Source organism: Siniperca chuatsi, linkage group LG8, assembly GCF_020085105.1.
Source record: "Siniperca chuatsi isolate FFG_IHB_CAS linkage group LG8, ASM2008510v1, whole genome shotgun sequence".
Classification (NCBI taxonomy): domain Eukaryota; kingdom Metazoa; phylum Chordata; class Actinopteri; order Centrarchiformes; family Sinipercidae; genus Siniperca; species Siniperca chuatsi.
This window is the reverse complement of record NC_058049.1, coordinates 2,893,392-2,916,977: the sequence shown is the minus strand read 5'-3', so window position 1 is coordinate 2,916,977 and position 23,586 is coordinate 2,893,392. Positions and strand designations below refer to the sequence as shown.

At 40.1% G+C, this 23,586-nt stretch overlaps 1 protein-coding gene across 1 annotated transcript in view; it reads right to left on the bottom strand.

Moving 5' to 3' along the window:
- Nucleotides 1–830: 830 nt before the first annotated feature.
- The window catches only part of LOC122880471 (complexin-2), a 64,124-nt gene continuing 41,368 nt past the window's right edge, over nucleotides 831–23,586 (bottom strand). The window contains exons 3-4 of the mRNA XM_044205631.1: nucleotides 8,490–8,665; nucleotides 831–7,075 (exon numbers count right to left, since the gene is read on the bottom strand). Of these exons, the coding sequence (XP_044061566.1) occupies nucleotides 6,878–7,075; nucleotides 8,490–8,665 (374 nt within the window). The 3' untranslated portion in view covers nucleotides 831–6,877. The remainder of the gene's footprint in view (nucleotides 7,076–8,489; nucleotides 8,666–23,586) is intronic.

Sequence of the window (23,586 nt, the reverse complement as noted above, 5' to 3'; positions counted from 1 at the left end):
TGCTCACAGTTGAATGAGGTTCACTGAGACTTTGATTGAGCCCTTTGGCAATGATGAGGACTTTCTTATTTGTAAGCAAGTGTCGGAACTGGCCATAGGGAGCACAGATGGGCCGGGACTTTGGTTGTGCATGCATACACCCCCCCAAGTCAGTCAGGGAGCTGCAGTGTTGGTAATCGTTGACATGACTTATGTGTGTGCTAGCTACTGATATAGGCCGGATGACTCGTACGAATGTAAATCACAGAGGCAAACGGTACAAGGCATTGTAGCATACGGTCAAGTCCTAGTTTGGCCTAAAGGCGGGGTATGATTCTGGACAAATCCAATACCATGACAAATACCATGATATAGAGTGAACAACGACACAGCACGTAATCTATCTAACGTTAGCTAGGTTGTGGGTTAGCAAACTGTTGCTACAGTTGCTGCTGCGAAGCTAACAGCCAGAGAGGACGAGGCGGTTTCCCAGAGCCAGCACAGCAGCTCCAGACAGCGATGCTCACAACTCTCCTGCTGCTATAGCTAACATCACAACAACAGCAGATCTTGGCTAACTAGAAAGTCAGCTGAATGTCCGTGGGCAAGTCATTTAACGTTACCTGACACACAAATAATGGCTGGAATGACTGGAATAGTGTTGTGTGGCCCGGTCTAGGCCTCTTTGTTTATTTCCCATTTATAGAGCCAGGGCTGTGTACAAACACCGGATTTATTTTCAGCGCACACACTGAACGGACAGCAATCAGCAATTAATGAAACCAATGTGGTTTGTGAAAAGACACACTGAAGTAAAGGTAAGCAAAACAAAGAATAAAAACACAGATGGCTTTTTATTAAACCTTTTTTTTTATTAGTATTATGCATTTAATTTCCAAAAAGAATGATTCAGTTCCATCAATGAGACAGTTTTACAGTGATTGGGCTCCACAGAGTATATGACATGCAATTAAGGAAAAAATAGCATAAGAACTCATATTTTACATTCTTAACCTCTGCACCCTGAAATATTTTTTACCCTGAATTAAAATGAAAAACCCTCTTGATTCAATTGTAGGAACTTTAATAAAAATCCATTCCCTTTTTCAGTTGTGTATCCCTTTTTAATCCGTTATTATTATTATTATTTTTTTTTTATTGTTTCCCCCATTTCCTTCCAAATTTTGTTGTCACCAGTTTCCACTGTTTACCATAGTCCATGTCAATTCCAGCCCCTCCACATGGGGTCTCCAGTTGCTTCACCGGAAAGTGAAGAGATCTAGTGCAGCGACCAGGTCACATCATCAGCAAACCTGTGAACATCGGCAATTGTGTTGGTTGGCACAAATGACCAAACTAAAGGGATTGCTGCCAGGTATTGAACCCCGGTCACTACGGTTGTGACAACATTTTTTACCTCTCATATCTTTCTACTTTACCGCTTAGTGGGCTGGCAGACGGAGAAAAAAAATACAGGTAATTGATAGTGGTGACTCCTTAGATGCCATAACCATTGTTAGTGTAACATTTCAACGTATTCTAGTGCAAATGCCAAAAAGACTGGAATGTATTCAGAGAGTTTCTCTTCACAGTAACACTTGTGCTCACTAATGAGAGCTCACCAAAATCTCAACTTCCACTGGAGGGAACGTAAACGTGGTGACAAGCTTCTTAACCAGACGTCTCGGTAAAACATTCACCGAGCAAGACACGTTAACTTTCACTTCTGGATTTACTGGCAGGAATCAGCAGTTACAATAATATTCGTATATTAAGTTTTTATTCTAAAATGTTCTCTCCATTTCAATAGCTCATTGCATTTCATAAAGTTATGTTTAAGAAGTAAACATCTATGGCATGTCATTTGCACACTGCCAGTATAAATTCTTTTGTGCTGATATATTGAAATAGTCATGAGAGATATCACCAAACCTAATGGCGAGTATTTGCTTTTTAAAGGAGAGGACGAACTGTGGTTTTGAATGGCAGTTCCAAGCCATTCTGAATGTTTCTGGGCTCCTGACAACAGAAGATGCTTTGATAATCCATTTTTTGTGTTGCAATCTCTAGTTTCCCCTAAAACCATCCCATCAATGGTAGCCTTTGAGCTCAGACGTTTTAGAGAAACACCAGCCAGGATTTGATGTAGTTTAATGTCTTTGAGGCCTTTCATGTCAAAATCTACACTTGCAGTTTTCATCTCTCTCATTCACCCACATCTACTTCTGTGGAAGCTTAGGAAAATATACAGTTTATATATTCCATGTAAAATAATCCTTATTGTTTATAACCCCTTAGAGAAACAATTGCTTTTGCCTATCAAACCAAGGATTTATCTAAACTGAAAAGCCACAGCGGCTCCATAAACACAGTTTTCCACACTGAAGTATCTCATGCAACCAGAATTAAAACAACAACTTCACGCCAAGACAAGCACAAATGCGACAGATGAGTTACGACTAACCTCATATACAGATGACATGGTAATAGCCCTTTTCAAAGGCAGTTCACATGCTGTGACGCCTCGAGACGAGTCCCGCTGAGAGACTATTTTACATACAGAGGGTGTATGGCTGTAGTTTCCATGGAGGGCCCATGAATTAAGCCTAGTCCAGGATTTATGTCCTGGGAGATACAAGGCCTGAATATACTTAATCCACGTGCTGTAGGTAAACCTGGCCTGGCCTTGGGTGCAGGAGGAATTGTGGGAATCCCTGTGTTAATGTAATAAATAAATAAAAAGGTGATTCTCCCCAGACAACTCAAACAAAGCACACCGCACTAAAAAACATACATTTCTGCACTGCAACCATTTTAATCTATGTGGCTGACCCTCATGCATTACTCCAACGTGGCTGGTTAGTTTATGATGATGAGCAAAGCGACTGCATCAAAATAAATCTCTCTGCAGGTTGGTCTCTTATATAGACATGATAATTTGCATGATGTATTTTACATTGAAATCAAAATGGATATACCTAGGTTATCAAAAAAGCATTTTAGTTGCAGTATCAAATTAGTTTTTAATTGCACGTTCCCCATTTTCTTTTTAAAAGCCTTCAGGCCTTCAGTTAATCTCAGAGTTGATGTCTTGAAACTGTTATCACAAAGGACGATTTTTAGCCCGGCTGGCACAAGTTAGTTTGTTGATCGCTTGGAGAATGGACTAGTTCAGATCACTTTTGTCTGGCCAATTAGTTTGTGTCAAATGTGTGAGTGTGTGTCAAGACACACCAGGATACGCCTGCTGCGACGTGACAGCAGTATACAGCAGTGTTGTCAGTATTGTGACTCAATGGATCCAGTGTAGATATTGACGGAAGACTGCAACTGCTGTTGATCAACTGATTGGTTCAAATCTTTGTGTTTAGTGTAAATGTTTGGTATGAAAAATCCCGCTGCCACTTTTCACATGATTTGTGGTGTTACGAGATTTGGATGAACTGGAGTTAGCGATCATGGAAATATGCTGACCATATACTACGATGACTGAGTAACAAGCTTGTATTTCATGTTAAACTGTAATCAGCAACCAGAAGCTGTGTCCCAATTTCACACTACAGTATATGCTGATACTAAAAAGTATACAGTATGTATTTATCTACTATGTAATTTGGCAAGAACTCACCTAAATCTTTTGTAGACGTCAACTAAACTGTGACTTTTGAACACCAATGCAAGTTTTAAATTTGAAAACTTAAGAAAGCAAGCAGCATGCTTTTCTAAAGATTTAATACCTTCAGCATCTCACAAAGCAAGAGATCTTAGTCTGCAAACTGGCATCTTTGACTATACTTAATTTTGTCACATTTCCTGGGTGAACGCACTACTAGCTACTACTATAACTACAAACTTATAGTATAGAACCGGGACACAGCTAGAGTTGTTTTTTCTAGCGACGCTCACAGATGACCTTTGTGTCTCAGCTGAATAACAAAGCTCCTGTGCGATCACAGTCTTAAGCTTCACCAAACCTCAGACAACAAAGAACATCGAACACTCAACAAGCCCATCGCACAGCCGATCTTTCTGGATCCAATGCACAGATTCTGTTGCCTGGAGACGCCTACAGAAACAGGAAATTGTCTATTTTGTTTGTCTTTTGACATTTGGTGTATTCTCTTCTCTACCAAACGTTTGCATGCTCAACATTTGAACGGAATGTGTTAAGTTTTTTTTTTTTTTTTTTATGGCACAACTAGGGAGCTGCCCTAGCTTCTGCCTGTGCACAAAATAGTTCAAAGACACATTTATTTAGTATAAACCAGGACTATATGAATCAACGACATGGTCTCACATCACAGACACGTAGAAAGACACATACATATAAACACACACACACACACACTTACAGTAAACATGTAGTACACTGAGACAGTTATTACAATGGCTTCTTTTTTCTACATACATTTTCTTTGCGTATACATTAGTATACATGTTTAAAGATACAAGAACGGTGAGGATTTACAAACAGATATGCAAATATCTTTTTTTCAAATTTTTTACAGAAAACAAACATGAGACACTTAACTTTCAATGTTGAAATATTCTCTTTTTATCATTTTAAGTAATTATTGCAATCTAAATAATATGGCTTTGTCTAGTGAAAAGTCCTATCTGAGCTAGAAAATGAAAATAAGGAAATGGTTTTATAGTGCTTATGACAACTTCATCATTAGTCTTATTAATCCTTAAAGTTGTTTTTTTTAATTTACAACCTAATGGAACAATGTATTAATCATACATTGTCGCATAACTAACCACTGAAAAGCCACCAGATCATTTAGGAATAACCAACATGCTTTGTTTTATCAATAAATGTCCATATATTAAGGTAGTTTCACTAAATAGAGATTGTTTCCATTTACATTACATCAACTTAAATGCTGTATGACAAATCACTATGATATTTTGTTGGATTAAGAGATGCAGGATGCAGAATATACTCAGCTCTAAGTGAGCTTTTCGGACAGTGAAATGCGACAACTCACAAACCAGTTTTCTCAGTCTACAGTTAAATTATCTAGTTTTATTTAACCATGGAATACTTTTGAGGAAATAGGAGAGTATCGTTTCAGTTTAACGGTAGTCTTTGGGATGCATGCACACGCTGAAAAGCCAGCTGCGTTTCTCCTGCAGGCCTCGCACGTACAATAAAAACCAGGTTCAGCATGCACGTCTTGGTTTCAGCTGTGACAAAAGAAATAGTAAGGTTTCACCAGTATTTCTTTGGTCTCGATGGTGATGAACTTTGATCAAGTTAAAGTTATGCATTAAATGATGAGCTCAGCTGGAATGTGAATTAAATCACAATTTCGGTTGTATTAAAATAAATTGGCAGCACATTCACAAAAAGTAATAATTAATAATTAAAAATACCCCAGACTTTGCCTGGCATTTGCATTCATGTGTGAAGAAGAAAAACAAAATTCAATTAAGAGCCACTTAATAGCAATCAGTTAATCAAGTGCTTAATGCAGAACCCACTTTGAACCAATTATAGATAGTGTGACAGGAAATGACAACATTTAGTAGTGGTCAATGCTTTGATTGTCTATGGAGACCACACTACCTCAAATCCTGATGACTTGGTTTGAGCTTTGTGTAAATCTGTAATTTCTGGACAAAACAGCAGTGATTTATTTTTTAAAAAGGGATTCAAACAAGGTAACATTAGTCTTGTTTGCTTGTATGGATGATACCTTGAGCTCAATAAAAGCTATTCCAAAATACTTGTGATTGAAAATTCTTATATTGACATGAGTTATTAACATGTTTAAGATCTAACATTTTACTTTTCTAGCATGATGGCAGTTCAACTAGCTGACAGGCTTAGAAAGTCTAGCTTTTGTAAAACTAGAGGTGGAAGTAGGAGGGAAATAAAACTTTTTATTCAGCAAACAGTTCTTTGGAAACATGTAGCCAGATAACAGTAAATTTTGTTTTTAAATAGTTTTGTGGACTGTCAGGCCTTCAAAACTTGGTCTGGGATTTCCAGAAGTACCTAGTTAGAACAATGGCTTCTGGAAACCCCAAAATATGCCAACTAGCCAACTTTATATCGAATACATTATTCCAAAAGTGTCCGATGTTGTATCCGTGAACGCATGCCTACATGCTACCAACAACTGTACACCTGTTTGATTCAAAATGAAACCCTCATTTACAGTTCCTCTGCTGGAGGAGATGATATGAAGGCACATGTCCTAAAAACTCAAATGCAGATTATTTTTTTTTTCATTAGACAGACCTACACCAGGTTCATAAAAGTAGAAAACACCCATTGAAATAAACACATCATGCTCCATCTACTGGAAAACATGCCATTTGAAAAACCACAGAAGCAAGAGAACAGAAGCGTCCACTGTGCTTCATTAAGGAAATACTGTTCTCCATTGGTCACCATTGCCTGGCAGCAGATGATGGCCAACCAATCAAAATGTCTGATCTTAATCTGTGTAAAAATAACAAGAAAAGGACAAAAAACATACTAATTGTAAGAAATGTGCTATGTGGCAGTTGAAAGGTTGTACAGCAATTTTGGCAAATAAAAGGGGGAAGAATGACGCAATCGTCGAGGAGTAGAAAAGAACAAAGTAAAAGATTTGTAGAAAGGCAGTGTGTAGCCTCTAACAGTTTGGCAAGAACCCCCTCCCAAATCCATTTAGTTCCCACCGACTTCTACATGCCCCAAATCTACACTCAAACCCTGCCTGCTCACAAATACCCAAACCAATCCCCCAGTCTCTCTTTTCCTTAAACCTGCAACACTTAAAGTTCTCCCAACCCTTTCCACCTAAAGTCCCCGACACAAAGACCCCGCCTCCCTTTGCCCCGCAGCCTAGCCCAGGCCAGACTGGACCCTGAATTTAGGGTTTGTTTGATTTGTTTTGTTAGTTTACTTCTTGAACATGTCCTGTAGGGGTCCGGGCAGAAACTTGAGGACAGTGTCGAGGATGCTCTCCTCCTCCTCTTCGTCGTCGTCTCCGCAGCCCCGTGGGATCGCCTTCTTCGGGCGTGTCAGTGACCCCTCACAGGCCTGCTCCATGGCCGCTTTCTCCTCCGCCTCCTTCTCCTCCTTCTTCTTCAGCCCATACTGAACAGAGAGAGGACAAGAGGCAATATGCAGGGAAAGGAAATTAGGGTGAATGAGTAGTAAGAAGAAAATTGTTAAGGGATAGTTAAAACTTTGCAGGTCCAATGAAATTTTAAGAGTTGCTGAGATGTATCTTATTTAAGAAAAAGTAACACATTCAATAGAGTTTCAGTGTCACAGAGTACTGATTCAAAGGCTTTTCACCATGAAAAGAAGGAAAATAGTAGGAAAACACCAGTTTCCTGTAAGAATTTTGCCATGGAAATATTGTAAAGGTATGCAATACTGCAAATAAGGAAAATTAGAAGTTTGAGTAGAACAAATATAAGTAATGCTAACAGCATTCACAATTGAATTTTGTTATCATGACGGTAGTTGCGATCAGAAAGCTAAAGTCTAAACTCATGATTATATATTTTTTAAGATTGTTAGTTGGTGCATAACAACGACAAAATTAAGCTGGAAAAATGACAAAGGCCTTGGACTCTGTTGATACGCGGTGTACACTTTAGGCCGGAGTATAGGCTGGCAGCATGCTTGAAGCATATTTGTTTTTTTCTGGCACCAAGTTTGCAGCGACTGGAAACATACAGCCCTTTCCCACTGCAGGTGGTGCAGGTCACGGGTTCAGCTTTGGTCTCCACTGTTCTCCACCCACTTTGGGGCTAAGATCTCAGGGCTGCTGATCAGGACTGGTCATCACATCACAACAAGGACAACTTCAACAGACAGAATGGCTAGCATCTGCCAGAAATGGGGATGAAACATGTAGCCAAACAGTGCTGGGAAAAAATTTAACAGTAAATTATGGAAAATAAGAAGATAACAATGTGCACAGTGGAGCAACCAAAAACCACCAAAGTGGTTTGACGTGCTGGAAGCCCTAGCAGTGCCCTGAATTCTCCTTCAGCATAAAACTTTTTATCTCATGTTCAGTAAAGGTGAAAGATGATCAATAACAATATCAGCACCACTTCTAATCTTGTCTGTCCCACAGCTGCTTACTTATCTCACCTCCCAAACGGTACATCAAAAGGGTGAAGTTGATCCTGTTGTAGCTTTTTAAATGATGTGTATCTAAAACCAAACTTATATAAAGGTGTTTACCCAAAATGTGCCTATTTAATGTGGCAACACTTCACAAAGTGCTATATATACATTGCAAGTGTCTTAAAAATGTAAAAGCTAAGATAAAATACACTATTTTTTATTTTTATGATGACCGTGATGAAGGCCACAAGCTGAAATGCGATGGTCTGACGATAAAGTTGTTCTTTATACTAAGTGTTGCTGGAGTTTTGACCTCCTTACGTCATGGGAAACGACAGGTTACACGCTGTTAAGTTTCTGCAGTAGAAAAAGGGCGTGAGGCCGAAAGTTAAAGCATTAGTCAAACCAGAGGAGAGTTTCCTACCTTGTCCCTGATGTTCTGCCGTACTTTTTCCCTCTCAGCCTCCATGCGGGCGTGTTTGGCCTTCCTCTCTTCCTCCTGCTGCCTCAGTGCCTCCTGCCGCTCCTCCTCCTTCTTGGCTGCATCCGGGTCCTTCTCCTCCTCCCCACCCAACATCTTACCCATGTCTTTGGTGGCCCCTGGACAAAAAAGAGATGCCGATATTGGAGGTTAACTCGGGCTGACTGTGGTGTTTTACTGACTCTTCCACCCTGACAATAATTGCTGGGGGAAATACTTAATACCTGTACATTTTTGTCATAGAAACAGTCACATTCACAGTTGTTGCTGCTTGAAGACGAGGAACATCAGCCTCAATTTTCCCAGCCAGATTTGGATACCTAACCTAACCTACAGATTTGGTAACCATCAACCCCAAGCTCTGGCACTGCCAAGGTAAAAAAAAAAAAAAAAGGGTACACTGATTCCCCCTCTCCACTGTTACTGCTGTTAAGTGATACGGGCAACATGAGTAAACACACCAGACAATAGACCACATGTACACTGACACCCACATCTGTCACTCAACTATAACAACACGGCATTAGCAGTTCTGAGGATTATGTGGCCGCAGGGTTCCCTGAAGATCCTTGAGGCGACTTGGAAAACAAGAAGGAAGAAGAAGAGCCAGCTGGAAAAGCTTCAAAGAACCACTGAGACAGAGGAAGACACATTCGTCCATCTGGTGTCGGCCATCTGCCAGTACTACCTGTCCCTCCACATCCAGGAATTCACCCTCACTTTGAAATATACGTGAATTCTTAATCATAGATCAATGTATGTGGTATGTCTTGAATTTCTATATAGCACAGTAACTGCACTGAGTTTAACATTATGTGCCACCAGTTCGGATTTGGAGGGAAATCTGCTGAATCGTGTCATGTCACTTAACATGAAGAGGGCGCTGTTCTTCCACAGATGAAAGAGGTTAGGCTTTCAGAGTTTCTGGTCATATAGCACACGGCAGGTACATTGAAACGCCAATGGAAAAGTAATTTTCAACATGAAGGAGACGGGTGTAGGGTTATTTGGACTGGTAATGAAATAATTAGTTAATTACTTGATTAGTTGATTGACAGAAAACGAACCACTAGCAATTTATTACAAGTCATTTATCAAGCAAAAATGCTACACATTCTCTGGATGCAGCGTTTAAAATGTGAGAGTTTGCCGCTTTTGTTGTAAACTGTAAATTTTGGACTCTTGGTCAGCAAAAACGGAGAACATGTCACCTCGAACTCTGGGAAATGTGATGGAAGTTTTTCACTATTTTCTGACATTTTGTAGATTAGTTGATTGATAAAACAATATTTGACTGGTTAATTAATAATCAAGTGGCCACCCAAATCTAGGTCATGGTCTCATGGCCTCGTGTCATAAATTATAGGAAGTTTGTAAAAGGTACAAATGTAAATTTTCTTCAAAAAAGATTCATCCATTGATTTTTTTCTGTAGAGCAGGTTGACTGGATGTTTTGGGGTCAAATGCCTTGCACAAAGGCACCTCTAGTTCCCTCAGCTCCATCTGCACTTTCTCTGCCTGTGATCCTAAAACGGGCTCACCTCTTCATCTGTGACAGAAGCTGCTTTCTAGATGTGAAAGCGACTCCCTCTGGCCTATCAATACTGCTGCTGTTACCTCCGTCTGATCGATAGTAAATACAGGACCACCTTAGCGTGTATGAATTATAGATCCTCCAGCAGAGAGAAAACTTAATCTGGGTATTGATCTGCTTCTCAGGCGCTGGTGAGAGGAGAGCCTGGCTGGCGGCCTGGTTTGCCATCTAGTGCCTTTCTTTAGCCAGAGCCAGAACAAGAGCTAAATATGTTTCACCGCTGAGGAGCGATTGAGGAAAGGAAAGGATACAAACAATGGAAAGCTGTGTATTTTCTGCAAAAATTAAAAATCTTGGTAAATAAAATTATGCCATTGGTTGTGTAGATTCTTGACAGCATTTATATTCAAAGTCATTAGTGCTATAATCTGTCACTGAATGTGATTGACTGCAAACAAGCTTCAATCTATAATTGAATCGGGTAGAATGCTAAAGACCGACTTATCAAAGTTCTACTGATCGTCTGTTTTATCTGGTTTACACATGCCACATGCCAGTGGAGATTACCCTTTTGTTCCTTCTTTAATAAGGACTTATTGATGAAAATGAATACCAGCATATATATATTTTTTATTTCATAACTTCGAATATGTCATTATTTGGCAGAGATGAAAATTGTATTCTCTGTATTTAGCTTCCTGGCTGAGCTACAGGCTTGAGCGATAGTAATGTTGGTCTGTTGGTCTAATACCTCAACAGCTTTTGGGTAGATTGCAATAAAATGTGTTGGAGACATTCATGGTCCCCAGAGGTTTATTTCTCAATTACTTTAGTGACTTTGAGCGCCACCAACAGGTTCCAATTTCTACTTACCTGATGTTTTAATTCATGACAAGATACCTCTAAAACGTAGACCCAAAGTCACGACAGCCTCGGTTCATAAGGTTATTATTTTAGCATGCCAACTTTAGCATTTTTTTTTTTACATTTTTTTTATTTAACCAGAAAAACATCACTGAGATAAAGGACAGGTAAGCATGTATCACTAACATGCTACATTTTAGCATATACATTAGTATGCTAATGTTAGAATGCCGATGACAATGTAGAGCTGAGCTTGACAAGCTGAGCCTGAGTTATTCTAAAATGTCCACCTTACCGAGGAAAAACCTTTCCTCGGTTCCTCAGGCAGTTTTCACTATTTTCTGACATTTTTGACAAACTGATGAACCAAAAAAATAATTTACAGGTTAATTGATAATGAAAATAATCCAGTTTCCACCTAAACCAGACCATCTCATGGTCTTGTGTCATATATAATAGGGAGTTTGAAAAAGGTAAACATTTACATTTTTTACAGATCTTACATTGTTTGCCTCACTAATGGTAAAGATCTAAGAAAAGCAAAGTTGTTAATTTGATAATTAAACTGTTAATTTGCTAATCTGATTCAGCTGGTGTTTTCTCTGGGATGGTCAATTAGTGTTGAAGTTGTTTTTAGTCTGGTTTCTCCGCTGACTTCAATGTGGAGGTTTTGGTTTGAGAACACTGCAGGACTGAAAGTTACTTTTGGAAGCCAGGAGGGTCATTAAACATTAATGGTTCAATCATCACTACTGATTACCAACCCTATCAACCCTCACAGATATATTGTGGTCATTTAGTATTATGTGGCAATTAAAACCTGAATTATTGCCTTTTTAAGGAGCCAAAAGAGAACATTTCTGAAAGAGTAAATTACGCAGAAGAAATGTGGCTTTAAGGACTGTGTGGTTCTCTCTCGAGACCCCAGGGGTGGCCAGTCCTGTCGCTCTGGAGCAGACCCACACAGTGGTCCTAATTGCCCTGCAGCCCTGTGGTGGCAGCAAACCTGAGGATGACAAATTAGCGCTCAGCTGGTGTGAGGGGGGGCAGTGAAATGTTCCCCGGGACTCGCTGGGGAGTCGGGTTAAGGTCAGACTGTCTGCTGTGCATGCTTCACTGTGTTAAAACACTCAAACACACACCATATGTACTGGAACTATGTGGATGTGTGTGCAAACACCTGATGAGCAAGTGTATACACATACATAGGCTGTAGTATAATGTACATAATCTGTTACTCAAACTGGCCTTCCTTGATTGTATTTTATGTTTCATTCACTTGTACCTGAAACAACACACCCCTGCCAACGCAGCGTCTTGCGTTGCTTTAATGCAGGGCTGTTTTTGAGAGTCTACAGCCACGCTAGCAGCTCTGTGAGGCTGTACTTACGCACAGCAGTGCTTTGACTGAAATGCTAACGTCAGCATGCTAACACGTTCACAATGACAATGCTGATATGCTGATGTTTAGCAAGTAGCATGTTTACTATGTTTACTATCTTAGTTTGGCCTACTAGCATGCTAACATTTGCCTGATGATGGCACCAAGAGGAAACCTCAGGAGATCACCAAAGTCACTTTGATTCATCCTCTGGGTACCATGAATGTCTGTACAAGATTTAATGGCAATCCACTCAGTCTTTGAGATGCTACAAGTGGTCGCCCAACCGACCGACACTGCCATCCCTGGAGCCATACCGCTAGCAAAACAAAACTCGCTGTGTACTGTGTCAGCCGAAATTAGATTAGGTAGTCTTCATTCATTTGCTCTGTTCTTTGTTGTTTCATCTCTTCTCCTCTTTTCAAACAATTTTTTTTCAGCATTCGATTCTATCACCACACAACCATCACTTTAACACGCTATAATCACTGTAGAAGGACTCGTCTATCCTCACACTTTGCTTTCCTTTGGTTCCCGTCCATCTCCATCCTTCACCAGTCCATTACAGGCCAGATCACAGATTTCTGCTGCAGACAAAGGTGGGCAATTTGAGGCAAAGTGCTCCTTTTTGTGCATTTAATTGCTCATTTCTTCACTCAATCTTTCCGGTCTTTTCTGGTTTTAATGCACAAGTCTCCGAATTTAAAGAGATTCGGTGGTATGATGGTTACGCCACGGCTCCTTGAATGCTTCAACAGACCACCAAACAGACAAACAGTGGAAGCAGAGAGCCACGGTGCATGGATAAGATTTGATTGATTTAGTATATTTGGTTGAAGCTGATTAAGGAATGAAGTGTATACTGTAACTGTCTCTGCTGCATTTGGAGAAATAAGAGCAGTGACCTAAACTTTAAAGCAATTTAAGGCTGAGTAGCTTTTACGAACAGTAGTCATAGCTACTCTGGATGAAAATAACCTCCATAGAGGCTGAAACTGAAACTTAAAGGTACAGTTCACCTCAAAATCTAAAATACATTTTAGTTACACAGTACACATTATATGCATTTATCTATGTATTAAGGGGTAACTTTATCCAATATATTTTCTCACTTTGTCATTCTGGCAAAAGTGTCCCTTGTTATTCTGGATAATCAACACAATGGGAAAAGTTTTTATAGCTCTGGTGGATGATGTGTCTGGAGCCTTTATCTAAGTAAAAGTAGTAATCCCACTATGTAAATTTACTCTGTTACAAGTAAAAAGTCCAGCATTCAAAGTTTTCTTTGCATAAAAATGCTAAAGTATACGACCACCTGTTATCATGCAACCGAAAGTTCTAGGTCACGTTGAAGATTTTCTATTCGCTGAAGAATATTTGATCACAAATACAAAAGTATTATCTGAAAAATATACTATCTAAAGTAAAAGTGCTCATCATGCAAAACCTCCTCTCAGAGTATTATAATGAAATAAATGATAGCTATCCTTGTAGTATTGTTATTGTAATGCAGTAACATGTAAGCAGAATTTTAGTTGGTCAATGCGAAACTAATTTGAACTATTTAATATACTTTGGGTAGTTTAATCTATAAAATGCATCATATTTATGCATCATAAGATTGTATAAACCTTTGATTAGTAAAGTAACTAGTAACTATAGGAGTCAGATAAATGAGTTGAGTCTGAGTTGTAGTGGAATAGAAATATAAAGTACCATGAAATGGAAATACTTACGTAAAGTACACGTACCTCAAATGTACAGTACTTGAGTAGTGAGTTACTTTCCAACACCAGAAATTAGTTCCCAAGAAAACTGTTCATGGCTAGCTACCACTATGGTAAGTGAGAAAATATCAATTTTTTGGTTATTTGGATGAAACATGGCTTTATTGTTTGCAGAAAAAAAGTCATAAAAATTGAAGCAAAGACTCGAAATCATGAAATCATATCTCAGCTGAACTAAGGACTCATTCATGATGAATTGAAGTATGATATTAAGAAATTACGTATTTTGCAAAGTCGTTTGTTTTCTCTCAAGTTATGACGTAGGTTTAACGGCTCAGTGAAAGACAGTAGAGGAGGATGAATATTTGTTAGTGAATCACGTCGCCATTGCTGGAACACAGTGTGCACGCTCAGAGAATCCTTCTCGGGTACGAAAAGATTAAATAAACTGTATCATCTCGAGCCGAGGCCACAGAGCGAAGACGGCGTCTCTTCAACCAGAAGATGTCATGTAATATTTATCTGAAGTGCAAACATATCTGAAGCGCTGTGGCTTTGCACCCCGTCCTCCCTGCTGGAAGGCTGATTCCCACTGTCTGGTGAGCAGGAAGGGAAGTGAGGGAGAAAGATTAAAAAAGAGATAAAGAGTAAGTAAGAGCAAGAGAAAAATAGGAAGAAATACAGGAAGAGGCTATAGGTTGCCAGTAAAGGTTATGAAAATTATGATGGATTACAAAAATAACTGAATGGAAATTGCAAATTTGCAACTACAAACCTATTTTTGTTTGCTTGAGGTAAAATTTGGGGGAAGGAAACCCAAGAGAAATTGTGACAGAAATTCAGTTGTCAAATACATTAAATTATGCCGCAGTGACATTTGCAACTGAAGCTAATCTATTGTCCACAGCCTCCGAGACATTTTCCATGTTTGAGATGGTGGTATGAACATTAGCTAGTGCCTTACAAAAATGCCAAGCTCATTTCTTTTTCTTCTTATGAATTATGTCGGAACTGTTTTGGCCTTTTGTCCACACTGAGAAGAACTTTTCAGAGATGCTTTCCAGAGTGTTTTGTATGGCTGCTTTTGTTTTGCTTTTATACTTGTGCAATTTTGATTATATCATTTATGTGCTTTTTCTTTTCTAATTTGAACCCACGCCCTGACAGGAGTTGGGTCAACCAATCAGCTTGTCTTACGCTGAAGTCCATATGACACATTGTTGGGATTTGGAGGTGCGTATGTCAGCTCCTCTGCAAGCCTCTGCAACCTTAGGTTACCCTAACTCCCTTTGTGTAGACCCGCAGAGACGTTTATGTGTATCTTTGGTGAAACATAATTCCAGGCTTAGTATGGAATAGTCAGACAGACCCAGGTAAATGCAATTACCGCATCTGTACAGTGACACATAAAGGCCTATAGACCATTAGTTCAACAGGATGTGTGATCTGGTTATAGATCTAGATTATGAAATGCATCTGGTAACTAGAGTTTGCTCTGATTTTTGGAGGTTTGGCAGAGTATTAATTTAATAATGTTTAAATGTACTGTACTCCCCCGAAGAGAGAGAGACAGAGAGTATTTGTATTTTTTAACTGCAAGTAAATATTATTATCATTATTATTATTATTCTATATTATCTTACTTATCTATATATATTGTAATAGCACATTTTTTCTGTTGATGTATTTCACATATGCTTTGGCAATATTAATGACTGTTTCCCATGCCAATAAAGCCCAACTGAACTGAACTGAATGGAGAAAGAGGTCATGCATGTGGGTAGAAGTGGAGACACAAAACAAAAACTGATTTGATCATGAAGCCTGATGTAACTCTGTAGAATTCTCAGGTTTATCAGTTAAGTGTATGAACGACACTGCAGACCTGAGTCTCCGTTAATAGCTGTTACACTGTTAACAGCAAACAGAGTGACAGCTGTCTCATACGAACAGGTCCATCGCTGGTCCGATGGGCATCGGTAGATCCACGTATCCTCGTCTGGTCATTCAAATGAATGCAAAAACCATGAATGTTGCACAGCATTTTCTTTGAGTTTCTCTCAGCACCCCCAACTCTGACTGACTTCCAGCGTCCCTGTAAAGGTATGCTTATTTATTTGCTTGGACCCAGCTGAATGCGACACACCTAATTCACATGTTACTTTTCTGCAGCGTTACTTAAAATTTTCTTCAGAACTGCATGGAAATGTATCTACGAAGAGTAAAAAGGGAGAGACAGAAAGGAAGAAGCCTGAGCTGAAGAATGACAGAGAACACAAGTCAGAGGAAATCAGAGAGACAAAGCATGGACCATTGACTCCCCCTCCAGCCAGTCAGATGGATGGCAGTGCTGCTGGATAATTTGTCAGGGGTGGAGGGGTTTGAAAAATGGAGCTCATTCAAATAATGGATGACCTCCATCGCCAAATTACGCCCTCATAAGTCACATGAGTGCCTAGACTGGCGGAAAAATGTGCCACATCGATCAGATGTTTGGGAGGCAGGGCGACCTCGTGGTTACATCACTGGATGGTTATTGGTTTGAGTCTAAATCCCAAACCCACCTGTTCTGCTGAAGCTTGAGCGCCATAAACCGTGTGGTTCTGTGTAGAGTCTCTGGTCAACTAATCACCCTGCCCATGGCTTCCTGTTATTGCACCGTCCTCGCCTGCACAGGAAATGAAAGTCAGCTCGACCTGCCTGGTCCAGACCAGGTCACGTTGATCTTTCAGAGATTATCTTAACATTATCTTTTATATGAGCTTCTTTATGAGAAAAGGTGAGATGTGTTTGATATCCTGGAGAAGGCAGGAGAGGCAGGATGTACATACTGGGAACAAAATAAATGTTTTGATGGCACCTTTCTGAGGACAAGGCTGTAGAGAGACTCAGTGGTTGCATCGAATCACTTACGTAAATTTCAAATACCAACATATTTCACCTTATATTTGCTGACTCATATACAGTGCAGTAGGGTTTCAAAGGACTAAATTAACAGTCTCTGGAAAGTCCCCTTACATTTCTGCCAATTCGAATGAACCTTTGCTCATTTAAAGTGTAGCTTTGTGCGAGAGTACACATGAGAGACAAAAAACATGCTCAGGTGTATTTAACATGTAAAAGAGTCTCCTGGCGGCTTGTGGCTCATTTGTCTCCTCAGTTTGCTTCTTGTCTGCCAGAACTTCCTGTTCTTCATGATAGCAGGTCAAGGTGAGAACGATGTCATCCAAACCAAATATAAATACAGACATGGCAAAAATGTCTCACTCCACAAACAATAGAATTGGTCTGTCATCATTCAAACCAACTGCAGGAAATAATCTTAAAGACACTACAAGCGATTTTGAGTAGACCTCTGAATGACCTTCCACGTGTGCGATTTGTTCAGTGATACATCTGGTGTTGTGCTGATTGACGGTTGTGTTAGCCGGTTGCAACAGTTGACCAATCAAAGCTTGTAGGCAGAATTAAGAATAGGTACGGCATCTTCCTAAATAGCTAGCTAGCTACATTGATGAAAATAGCTGAGATTGACGCAGCTGTACAGGTTGTTACAGAAACGAAAACTCTTAAATCGCCATATTTCTTCCATTATTGTAACAAATGTTAAGAGAGCTGTCCCTAGCAATCGCTACCACAGCTTCTGTGACGACTAAAAGTGACATTGATGGGACAGATACGTCACTCGCTACTGATTTGTTGGAGCAAACAAAATACCCACCATCCCAACAAGAAACAGAGTAACATGAACACAATGTCAGGCTGAATGAATGTCACGTGCGCTACTGCAGATCAGTCAGAAAGTCAGGGGATCATCAAAGTCATTAGGACTCATCCTCTGGACCCCCACTGACACTGACTCTCTGATTCTGATTCTGGAGACCATGAAGGTTTGCACCAAATTTCATGGCAATCCATTTAATAGTTTTTGAGGTATTTGAGAGCAAAGTGTTGGACTGACAGACAAACAGAAAACACTGCAATTCCTGAAGTCACTAGCAAATTAAAAACAGTTCAGTTTTGATGTCTGTAAAATGACTTGTCTACACAGTGAGGTTCACACCCCGGTCCATGGATCCACCACGCTGTCCTGGACTGATAAATGTAACACAACGTGGAGACTCTGATGAATCCGATTTCTAATTAAACAACCAGTAAATACAATCTGTGGCCCACGGCTGAAATCTATACCTCAGTCTGGACTAATGAAATGTTCAGGAGGTGTCCACCATCTAATGATATTAGTGAGGCTTGGGGGTGTGTGTGTGTGTGTGTGTGTGTGTGTGAGTCAGGCTAAATTAGATAAAATATTTGTAAAGTTTGAGTACAGCTAAGTTGGAGTGGAGTGTGTGTGTTTGTGTGCACATTTATCCTGGTATCCCAGTATGTGTTGTCTTCTGGTTTGACGGCTTGTGTCTAAATGAAATTAGACTCTGTGTGTGTGTTTGTGCTGATAAAGAACAGAACTTTTATTTTAAATTCACAATAGTCAGTCACTGAATGTGAAGACGTTTTGGATTAATTCCTGTCAGGTTTCAGTGTTTTCCCTCAAACTGAGAATACGTATATTTTTGGTGTCTCATGGACTAAACTAAATACATTAATTTCAATCAATTATGGCATATTTTGTGAAAATACAGTAAATGTTAAACATGCAATAGCTAAATGTTATGGTTTTACTGCCCTGGGAAAAAAAATAAGATAATATAGATTCATAAGATCATAAGATTACATTATATCTGCAGATAAAACTTTTTTTTTTAAAACAGCTTCATGAGCAGCAGTGAGCGCTTAGTGGGCGATCACACAGAGACGCGCCGCTACAGGCGCAGCCGCTTCAAAAACGCCTTGGCAAAGCTCGTCGGGCATAAAAAGCTGGTGTGCCTGTGGAGCGGGATCAAATATGATAACGACAAGCAGACGTCGAGCTCTTGCCGTTTCATCTGCTACTGGATGAGGAGGAGGGAAACAAAGCCCATCAAAATGGAGGTTTTGATGGAAACAGTATGGTGAATACCACCATCTCTTCCATGAGTTGCATCTGGAAGATGCGCTTCCAGTCCTACTTTCGGATGAGCAGGTGTCAGTTTGAACATATTCTGCAAATAGTGGGGCCAAGCATGGCAAAGCAGGAGACCAACATTTCAAAAGAGGTGGATAAATTGAGTTTACTTGGGTTTGCCCCCCACTACGCCCCTGCTCTGTAACGTTAGCTCTCTCCCAGTCCAACAGCTAACTAGCTACCTAGCTTATTTATCGGCATATCGCAACTCCATGTGTGCATGCGTCGATTAGTATTGCAATAATGGGGTGACCTTGAATTATACAGTTTATCATAATTATATACCTCTCGTTGGCATTTGCCATTGTTCCACCGCATCTACCGGCATCAAAACAGGAAGGAAGTGGTAAAGTTGTAAATCCCATTCTTTGCTTGATTTGATTGGCTGCCTGGGCCAAGTTTGACATTGATGGGCGGTGCGACTCCGCACCTTGCGCTTAAAAGTTGAAAATATTTGAACTTTTAAGCGCGTCTAAAATTTAATTTAATTTTAAGCCGTACCATAGGAAAACAATGGGTTTCTGTGTGATCGCACCTTTAGAGGACCTTTTTTGCCCTTAGTTCTGCCTCTCAGGCAACATACAGGCTGTCCCAATCCTCTATCATCATAGATAGTATTTATTTGAGAAAACTCAAAAAATTTGAAGTTTCAAAGGGGAGTTTTGGTCCAGTTTTATACATCACATGAAAAATGTTACTGTGCCCTCATCTGCATGTTTTTGGAGAGCAATCCTTACTTACGATCACCGATTTCATCATTATGTGTTATTTGCTTGTAAATGCAGAAAATGACATTCACACATGTCAAGTTAAGAATTCCTGACTTCATTCTGTTCCACTTACTTCTGACAGCAGGCCTATGCCTTTGCCTTTGCATTAAGAGTGGGGCTGCTCACAAAATGGCTTCATCTCCAACAATCAACATGTTACCTTTTAACTTTTTTATGTTTTATGGGATTTCCAAACGAGAATCCTACAAATTTCCAAATGAATATTTACTAGAAAGTACTATATAGTCTTGTATAAATTAGAGGGAAAATAGAGACAGTGTTCAATTGGTACAATTAATTACTGGTGTAACGCAAAGTCGTTTAGTCAGTGCACAGCAGGTCAGCTGTCAGGTGAAAATTAACGTACAATTCAGCATATACTGTAAGTAGAATAAAGTTTCTATAATAAACAAATATGATTGAATATATACTTGTTGAGAAAACAGCTCTGGAGCTTTCAGTTATATCACATGATCTTCATCAGCAGATGTAGTTTGCCCAGTTGTCATGGAGTTGGAGATGTTTAAATTCCCCTTTTTTCGGAGCTCTTTTCCTCATTTATCTGCTGATGAAGATCATGTGATACGATCAACTGGACCTTGTGGTGAGATTGTTTTCTCAACTACTGTTTCCAAGGTCAAGAACCAACCTTCAACATCAACTTTTACTTGGATAACAGGAAGTTTTTGTTTACGCTTTAATTAATATTATAGACCCGGCACAAAAAGGAGTTATACAAAATAAATACAAAATAATTTTTTGGCTGGTACAAAATCACTTTGGTTGGGTCTTTTCTATGCATGAGAAACACTGAAGGGTTTTTGTTTGATTGATGTCCTGACATGCCCACGTAAACACTCTTCTCCCATTGGCTGGAGTACGCTTCGTCTCAAAAGGGTGTCGTTCCCCCCCGGGACTAAAACCACCACTGAAACCTCATCTGTGTGTGTGCTTTTTGTTCTGTTTATGTGTTCATTTTTGGATTTGTGTGTGTGCGGCTGCTTGTATATACTCATGAGCGGCCAGCTGCGTCCCAATGAAATAAATGCCAGTCTGTTCCAGGAGAAAAGGTCACGGCACAAGACAGCACCACTACAGGAGGTAAATTACAACACTTCAATTTGGAATGGATGGACAGAGGGGGGAATGAAGGGATGGATGGAAACTGCTATACTGTAGCCTATAACTTGCAAAAAAGGGGGTGTAGGGAGAGAAAGAGAGAGAAGAGAAGGTAGGCTGCTCTGCTGAAAATGAATGGAAGCTATGGGGTGAAGGGGTGCGAGAATAGAGGGGTACTTAGAGTTAAGAGAAGAAAAATGCTAACGACCCAATCTGTGCCGCTTTCGGCAGTAAGGACAAAAGGATGGATGGAAGGAGTGGGAACTGAATGGAGAAAGATGGAGGAGAGTAAATTGCAACAAGTCTGTGGGAGAGACGGATGAGTGAATTAGAAAAGAAAGAGAGATCAAGCAATGAAGAGCAGGGAAATTGCCCCATCCCAGAGGAAGCAAAAGAGGAATGAATTGCTAGATGAGGACAGAGATGGATGAGGTGATGGAGGGAGCCCAGCCTAATGGCGTTCAGACTGAACGTGATACAAATTTCGTGTCCTTTTATTCATGCGAGGGCTGGAGTACAGAGTAAAGTTTTGTTACCATATGCCGACCTGACAGGTCCAGACAAAGTATCAGAATTTGGGTCGGGTTCTGGCCATTTTGTTGCATAAGGCCTCGGGTCAGGTTTGGATGTGATTATTTTAAAATGTAATTTATTAGAAATGTTCTCTCTTTCTATCTCTGACTGTACCAATCATCTGTGTCAAGTGTTGCAAGTAGATAAAAATGAGATATGGCGCAGCCAATGTGTTGGATTAGTCTGGCAAGCTAGCGGTCAGCAGTGGATGAAATAAAGCAAAAATATAGCTTCTCGGTTCAGGTTTGAGTCTCACAGTTGGTAGTACCAGTTAGTTTTATTCTGGGTTCGGGTCTTAGTTTTCGGCCCGTGCAGTGCTCTGTGTTGGAGTGTTTTTGCTACGTTAGCTGTAGCAAGCTAATAATATGCTATGATAGCTTATGCTTGTATGACAGCTCAGAAAATAGACTGGTCTGCGGCACCCTGGTGGCTCACCTGGGCTCAGTCCTTGCTGCAGCGGCCTGGGTTCGAATCTGGACTGCGGCCCTTTGCTGCGTGTCATCCCCTCTCCCTCTCCCCCTTTCCTGTCTATCTTCAGCCCGATCTTGGACCCGAATCAAATCAGACTCATGGAGAACCTAACTGAACCCGAGGTCCATAAATTCAATTTCAATAAAAGAGTCCAGATCCAAAGGGGATCAATACGAAACAGCAGAGGGAACAGCAACACCCAGACCCAATTAGTTTGAATATAATTTGGACCCAGCCCGACTCGGGTCTCTGTTTTTGACATTACAGTACCACAGTTCCAGAAGCAAGCTATCAAGCAGCAATATTAGCACTCTCTCTTGAAAGAAGAAAACATGAGGTAAAGGAGAAGGAAAATTAAGAGAGAAGGATTTAGGTGCGTAAAGAGAGCAAGGGAATAAAGCGTGGAAGAATTGATGGAATGAAAACCGAGTGGAAGTAATGAAAAAGGGGGAATTAGGGAGGTGGATGAGGGAGGGGGAGGAGTAGAAATAAAAGAGTGATGGGGATGAGAGAGCGTTGGAGGGAGGGAGGGAGGAGGGAGAAAGCGAGAGTGCAGGCTGAGCTTTAAAGGAATAAATCTCATTTCATTCTGGCTGGTGGTCAATGAGCTGATGAAACTAGATGAGAGGGTTGATTTAAGGAAACACCGACCTCTGGCCCCTGGGGGCCCCTGACTTACAAGAAGATTCACACAGCCTTTTTTTATGTTGCTCTTACTGAATGAGTCAAACCACAGACGATGTACAAGTCACCTTGGGTGTAAATGAACACCAGAGGCAAGGCTATGAACTTATGAAAGAATACAACTGTATTGGCAAAATGTATCACATTATCCTGATTATTCTATCCTGTAACAGAGTTAAAACACTTCACTAATATAGCCCAGCATTTTGAATAATATGATTGTTGTCTGTCTTATGTAGAGTCAAGACTAATATCAATCTTATTTCTGTTTTCAGTATGACCATCCTAAGAAGTAGTTTTAGAAATAAATGTTGACCTTTGTACCCATTTTAAAACAAAACAATAACCAGAAAACACTTGCCTCTGTCAAGGCCACATAAGCATCAATTTGTTATTTCTGCATCAAAATCCATAAAGTGAAAAAAACACACACTGATAGTGACACAGACCAGACCAGCACATACGGGTACTTCGTAAACCGTCATGGCCACGACCCTTTTTGGGGAATAGAAAACCTAAGATCTTATCGATGTCAATGCAATTTGACTTGTGTTTGGATTGCAGTTTTGACAAGTGGGTATGCATTCATGTCGTGTTAAACAAACCTTTGTTTTATGTCTAATAGTTATTTTGCTACCTTGCCTGAACCTGAGCGTTCGCAATACCTTACTAAACTAACCGTGTTCAGTCAGCCGTCTTCCCCGTCCAAGTCAATGACCCAGCACATCGACATCTGTACATATTTAATTGAATCACCAGGTATCGTTTGGCTAAGTGTTGATTAACTAGAATAACCAGCCTGTTAACCAACTGTTTGAGCTAGGCTAGGCTGAGATTTAGTTGGACGATAGTCTG